The 7,429-nt window shown below is 43.1% G+C and overlaps 1 protein-coding gene across 1 annotated transcript in view; it reads right to left on the bottom strand.

The window, feature by feature from the left end:
* Positions 1 to 233: 233 nt before the first annotated feature.
* htr4 (5-hydroxytryptamine receptor 4) overlaps positions 234 to 7,429 on the bottom strand; it is a gene marked incomplete at both ends in the record, with an annotated part of 39,356 nt that continues 32,160 nt past the window's right edge. Inside the window, one exon of the mRNA XM_084469175.1 lies at positions 234 to 315. Within this exon, the coding sequence (XP_084325301.1) occupies positions 234 to 315 (82 nt within the window). The remainder of the gene's footprint in view (positions 316 to 7,429) is intronic.

A 7,429-nucleotide genomic window follows, 5' to 3' on the forward strand; every position in this document is an offset into this window, starting at 1 on the left:
GTGGCGGAGAGAATTTCTTCAGAACTGCCAGACCCAGAAGGTCAAGTTCAGCTCCCAGTCTGAGAAGCTTGTGGGTTGTGGACCACATGGGTGGGACCCCAAGACCCCTGGCTGGACCAAAGCAGAGTGTTCTGGCAACGGCGGTCCACGCACGTTTGTGGAAAGGATCCTGTGTGTGTGTGTGTGTGTGTGTGTGTGTGTGTGTGTGTGTGTGTGAGAGAGAGAGACGGTCCTCACAAGCAGGACTCGCGGGACTCGATGTGTAAAATCTTCTTCTCCGGCTCTTTCGTGTGACCATTGTGGAGCACAGAATACCTGAGAGAGAGAGAGAGAGAGAGAGAGAGAGAGAGAGAGAGAGAGAGAGAGAGAGAGAGAGAGAGAGAGGGCGAAATTATTATAAACACACTTTCTTGAATAAAGCATAGAGAGACTTTAAAATAGACATGAAATAGACACACCTCTCTATCTGGATAAAACAGTATGTTATGGAGAGGAAGACAATGAAGATGAAAAAGTGAACATTGCCAGTAATTGGCGGCATTTCAGCAGGCTTTTAAACCAAACTATTATCTATTTAAACTGTCGTTGTCTTCTGAACACACCTCATAAGAACAGTGTTCAGTTCCTGGCAACGCAACAGTATCCTCCCTCTATTAAAGAGGCATCATCACTGCCAGAATATCTGATCAACGTTGACATCGTACATAATCTGAGTTTTAAATGCCTTTAAACACAAAAGGATACAGACTTCCTGGACAGGTGAAGGGGAATTCACCAAGAACAACAAACACTGTAAACAAACTACCCCATATAACCACACATCAGACTATTCAATCCTTAGAATGATCACATATCATACTAACTAAACCACAACTGACAATCATCACTGCCATTTTCTAACCGTAAATATCACACCAGACTCTTTAACTAGTAGAGTAGAGTAGTGGAGCAGCATGATGTCCCAGAGGGCATGATTTCAGAATTATTTATATTTTAGCAGTCAGACAGAAATCATCCAACACAAATAAATACATAAAAGCAAGAAAAATATAAACAACATACATACATACAAATGCACAATTACACAATGTCACTGTCCAGCAGCTGCACAAGAGTCGAGTTCAAAGAGCCATCGGCTGCTGGTATCTGACTAATACATGACACTTAACCATTCATCCACTGTGGCGTTTAAGGAGCCTTCCATTAAATTCTTTCTTTGGCTGGGAAACACTCCAATAATAACCAGTGAGCATAGTTGGTATCCCTCTCTTTTACAGTACCACCATTGTGCACTAACTCTAGTCCTCAGAGTCATTTCTACACATTTCCCAAGTGAGGTCTGACAGGAAGACGTATCAGACCGTCTGGGGTCGGGGGGGTGATGGAGAAGAGATGTCAGAGCTCACCGATGCTCGACTTCCTTAGCAAGGCATTAGCTGCGTGGCGGGGTGAGGCAGTAAAAGCTTGAGAGATATTCTAGGAGTCTCTAAAAGGCTATTAATGTGCTCCTTCTCTGTAAATCTTTGGGGAAATTCAGTTTTTTTCCAAGATGCACTTAAAAGGAAATAGCTTGATACAAGGTAGAAGGACAACTCTTTTGTGTGGGACCCTGAAATGTTAAAAGGTTGTTCTTCAGCTCACTACAGACCCCCATCAGAACTCATCAGAGGATGTGGGAACTGGGATTGGTTAGCAAACTAAACCTCGACAGGATATTACGAATATGTCTCTTCTGCACTTTTTAGCAGAATCTACATTTTTGTTGCAGGCTCTGATATTTCACAATGTGCATATGAAGCACTACTCTCTTATATTAAAAAAGTTAATCTTTAGTGTGACAGATCTCCTTTAATATGGTTAAAAGTTTGGTTAAAAATGAAAGCAAGATTAAAATATCATATTATAATAATATACAAAGTGAACAGCTTCTGTTCAATAAAACAGATCAGGGAAATCGGGGAAGAAAGTGGGACCATGGTATAGTAATCTGTCCACAGAACCGAGTGCTGAGCCACTGAACTAAACCGGCCAACATCCAGGTTTCACCAAGCGAACACGACGAGGAGCGTTTGTTTGGGCTGAAACAACAGAGCAGACAACAGCTACTGCTGTGACTGACAATGCATTGTGGGAGTTAAGAGAAACCCATCCTCCCCTTCAGTTTTACTTCATTTCACGGCCCATGTACCACTACCGTTGTTTTTTCACACGAGGAAGATGCTCATATGCTCATATGTCACCTGACAAGTATCCTCAGGTGAACAAGTACAAGCAGGCGGTGCTGAAGAGACAATGCACTACACTCATTTTAGTACATTTTATACACTGGTTGGAATAAATCAAACAGAAACAACTCAATTCATTACTTACAATAAACTCTTTATCATCAACCTTGGACGAACCACAGGCAAATCTATTTAGTGTGTAATTGTGCACTGTTATGCATGTATTGTTCAGGCCAGACGCTACTGAAATAAACACGTAGGTGAAGCTGTTAAGAGGGGTCAAAATATTTTTGAGTACAATGAATGGTTGTACTCAACCATTCATTGTGGAGTGTTCGAGGAAAATGATAATCTACTGTGAGTACATTATGTGTGTGTGTGTGTGTGTGTGTGTGTGTGTGTGTGTGTGTTTGAACATTTGTGTCTATGTATACATGAGTGTATATGACCACACAAAGCTCACGGTTTCTGTTGATGCTCGGCAGCAACTTCATAGGCGTGTGTACTATTCTATTCTATTGCTCATGAGTGTTTGTCTGTGTGTGTGCATGCCGGTGTGTGTGTGTGTGTGTGTGTGTGTGTGTGTATGTGTGTTTGTGTGTGTGTGTGTGTGTGTGTGTGTGGATGTTTGTGTGTGTGTTCAGGTGCTTGGGTGGTTATATGTAAGCGGCGACATCTGTGTGTGTGTGTCTGTGTGTGTGTGTCTGTTTGATGGTAATGCGTGTGCTCACCCAGACATACAAGCATACACCACATGCCACCAAGGCAGACTTTATAACCATTATAAGCTGTTTATACAGAACGCACAGACTGGGGACATTTCCTTCTGCCAAACTGCCTGTGAAATTGACCTGGACCAGCCCGCTAATTCTGTCCGCTGCCCGAATTAAGCGCTACTCCTCTCCAGGAGACAAGCTAGCAGGTCCCACCCAGGCCGAACGGCTAAATGACTGCGGCATGGTGGCGTATAAACATCTCACCCTTTTGATCTCCTCTGCTGCGACTGCTGAGGAACTTCTTGGTGGTGGTTTCTGATGGAGGCGACTGTTTGTTTACCCCCGTCGTCACGGCGTACTTGAGCGGTACAAAGTAGGGAACACAATGTTTTCTTTCATGCACCCCACCGTATGTGGTGATTTGTCATGATTTGTGTGGTGAGAGACAAATGTGAGATTATGCACGCGTTCAGTTACTGCAGGTCTGATGATGCATGCTCACGATTGAACACACATTCATGCATTCATGTGCACTGGCTCCCCCAGTGTTTGTAGAACAGCCAGTAAGCTTCTGAGGTGGCCCATTAGTTTGAGTCTGAGGCGTTTTTTGGCGGTTTCAAAAAAGAGATGACCCTATTTGGCTATTCACTGCCAACTTGCAGAAAGCCTGCTCATTCAATCAGAATGGATTATGGGTAGCAGTGGGATTTCACCAGCCTTGGTAGACCAATTTGCTCCTCCCAGGCACACAGGGGTGGAGGAAAAGAAAGTGGGGGGTGGAAAAAGAAAGAAGCGAGAGAGAGAGCGAGAGAGAGAGAGAGAGAGAGAGAGAGAGAGAGAGAGAGAGAGAGAGAGAGAGAGAGAATAGGAACAGGATTTGGGAGGAGATGGACAGAGATAGCATGTGACAGGGAAGTAAGCGCATTGGGGCAGCAGGATTGCAAGTGTTTCAAAGAGTGTCGGTTCTTTACGCCAGTGGTCTTTCCTTGACTATGTTGTCAGATGTGAGGAGATTATGGGTGATATAATACACATCTCGTTAGACCCCAACTGTTTTGCCCAATGAGGCTTTTAAACCCTCGGTGTGGTTGTATAACACTGTTGGAAAACTGCCGTCAACCAACCCAAAACAAATGTCAATGAAATGCAGAACTGAATACTTATGTCCTTCCTGATACCAAATAGAGAGTAGTAGTTAAGTTACAGGTTATTTTAAGTTAATTCATAAAGGGAACTTCATATGCAACATGATTACACTGATCAGTTTCAATAATCATTTGTCTTACTGAACAGATCCATTGATGACTTGCAGAAGACTCCAGGCTGTTAATGTGTATACATGTTCCTTTTCTACTGCATGGTACTTCAACTATAACTTGCACTGCACTTGCCAAAAATGTAAATAGTTATAATACATATTTAAGGTGCAAGTGAAACTTTGAAAGCATAAAAAGTGGTGATTACATGTGAGGTTGAACATAGTGAATGAAAGAGATTAAATGCTCAGTTAGATCAGACTCGCTGCATCTGATCCCTAAGTGAATTATGGCCCACTGTTTTAACAACAACGGTACCACACACATACACATGAACAGACACACACAATCACACACAGACAGGCACACGCATACACACGCACTCACACACAAACATGCACGCACAGACACACTCACACACTGAGCTTTGAAGAGGGAACATATGAGGGTGTGGAGAGTGTTTCTCTTTCCTTGATAACAGCTGCAACATGCTAGGAATAAGAAAGAGAGGAACGAGGAGAAAGAGAGAGCGAGAGAGAGAGAGAGAGAGAGAGAGAGAGAGAGAGAGAGAGAGAGAGAGAGAGAGAGAGAGAGAGAGAGAGAGAAAAGGGCGAGACGGTATGTCCTAAACCTGCAGGACTTGCAGCACGGCAAGCAACTCTCAACATGTTTAGTACTTCCTCTACAATGACTTTGTTCATTTTCTTAATTCTTACTGCCCTTTTTTAATTCTTGTATTTGGATCTGGTTAACTGGTTATGGAGGTCTTCTTACCTACTGCCATAGTATTTATGTTCTCACACTACGTGTTTAGCTTATTTTGTGAACATATTGCAACATTTGCTTCTTTCCTCTTCTCTCCTTTTAATTTAAACAATTCCGTTATCTCCGTTGCGACGGGCTGTCTGGGCTGAGGAGAACATGCAGGGACTCACAAAGAAAACCCCCAGGTTGTTTTGTCACAGTGTGTGTATTTGTGAGTATTTGATTTTAGCTTTTCAAAAGAGCACAAAATCTATAACTATTTATGGTCTTCACCATCTACCTCTCTCTCTTTTTCTTTTTTATGAAACCTTTATTTTCCCATTGAGTCTCAATGAGATGACAAGATCGCTTTTTCGAGCCCTGAACAAGATAGAGGCAATGCAGTTTTCAAACAACATACAACAAACATAAGTACATAAAATAGAACATATACTAGTAGATCACCGACTCATATGCCCAACAGACAGCTGGAGACAGGTCTAGCTAGTGAAGCAATTACAAATACCAATTTAATTTGCCACCAAACCATTCACAACCTCCCTCACAGGCACACACAGGGGAAAATAAATTGGTATCTACACAACTTACATGCACACTATGAGTGTGCACTGAGTCGGCCAATATCTAAATCTCCGAAAAGTCATGTGATCAAAGGAGAGCAGTACCAGCAGATGCACTGCAGTAGATAGGGGTGGTGTTGTGTTGTGTAGAAAAGTGGTGAGCAGGATGTGTAGATGTTTGTGTGAAGCTGAGACTGCGCTCTGTAAACAATAAAACCACAAACAAACTAACACATCTTCAGACCAGCATGCCGGAAACCTGAGAGGGAGTTCAACTTGTTTTTCATTTCCATATTTATGGCTGAGGGTCATTTGCCAGTTTTTGTCCTAATCCTTGCATGTGTGTGCGAGTGTGTGTGTGTGTGTGTGTATGTGTGTGTGTGTTTGTGTGTGTGTGTTTGTGTGTGTATTTGTGTGGGTTTTTCTGTTTATCGCTCTTTCATCTCAACAGGTGGTGGGCTATGTGTCGTCGGGGTGTTTGTATGTTTGTCCGGGTGGATGACAGTCTGTGCGTAGTTATAGTTGTATGTTTGTACACATGATCAAAAGCAATAGTGTGTGTGTGTGTGTGTGTGTGCATGTATATGTGTCTATGTTTAATTGTGCTTGGTGTGTTTGACCTTGGTGAAAGGTGTGTGTGTGTGTGTGTGTGTGTGTGTGTGTGTGTGTGTGCGCGCGTGCCTGCGGGTGGTTGCATGTGTGTGCCTCTGCGTGGGTCCTTTCACGTGTGTGTTTGTCTGTAACCATGTATGCCTGCATGTGTGTGTCTGTGTCTGTGTTCGTGCATTTGGGTGTGCGTGTGTGTGTGTTTGTGTGTGCAGGTAGATCCCACACCTCACAGCCGTGAACAGAGAAGAAAGCCGGCACTATATGTGGATCAGCAAAGGAAGTGTGAGTTCTATCTGAGCTCTACAATGAAGTAATGAAGTAACTAAACAATAGAACAACCCGATCTGATCCGTGTCGACCAGGTCCATCGTATGGATATTTAACCTTGACAAACCCTGTCGTATGACAGGACATCACCTCATTACAAGACCTCATGAAATAACGTCATAACATCACATCCCTTTGGCAGTAATACAGCAATGTATTCTGGTTTTAGAATATGGTTGAATATTTTGGACCAATCCTTCCAGCTGATTTGCATTTAGTACAATAGACTCAAATTCTGCAGCGTTTGCATTCATGGTTTATTTTAAAGGGCTGTGTGAATCGATTGTTTCAGACTTGCTAAATGAAAATAATGTGATACTTACTTATACTTAAATGCAGGAATATATAAATAAGGGAATGCACAGAAACTATTAGCAGCACAATACCTCCATACTTATGACTGACCTGTAAACTAATCATTGTGCTTCTCTATGTAACGATCCAATAAACTCAGAACGTTGCCCGAGACATTCATAAAAGACATTCACAAAGGGATACAGGAACGCACACACACAAACACACACACCCGAGACAACGTTCCATCCTGCTAGAAATGGGCGATCATAATCCCAGTCCCAAAAACACCTGCTGGCAAAGCCTGAATGACTTTCAGGTTTGTTTTGTATGTTTGTACACATGATCAAAAGCAATAGTGTGTGTGTGTGTGTGTGTGTGCATGCAGCACACACACAGCCTGGAGAGGCTAGTCGCCGAGCACATCAAGGCCTGGCTCCCACCATCATTCGACCCTCACCAGTTTGCCTACAGGGCAAACTGCTCCACTGAGGATGCCATTGCCATCACCCTCCAGTCAAACGCTGAGCCCAGGTACACCCAGGTAACTCTGTAAGACTGCTCTTCATAGATTTCAGCTCAGCCGTCAACACAATAATCCCGGACATTCTAATCAATAAACTCTTCGGCCTACAACCCCCCCCCCCACCTGCGCTTGGATTAAGGACTTCTTCTCT

Source organism: Micromesistius poutassou, assembly GCF_964030765.1.
Source record: "Micromesistius poutassou genome assembly, chromosome: 6".
Taxonomy (NCBI): domain Eukaryota; kingdom Metazoa; phylum Chordata; class Actinopteri; order Gadiformes; family Gadidae; genus Micromesistius; species Micromesistius poutassou.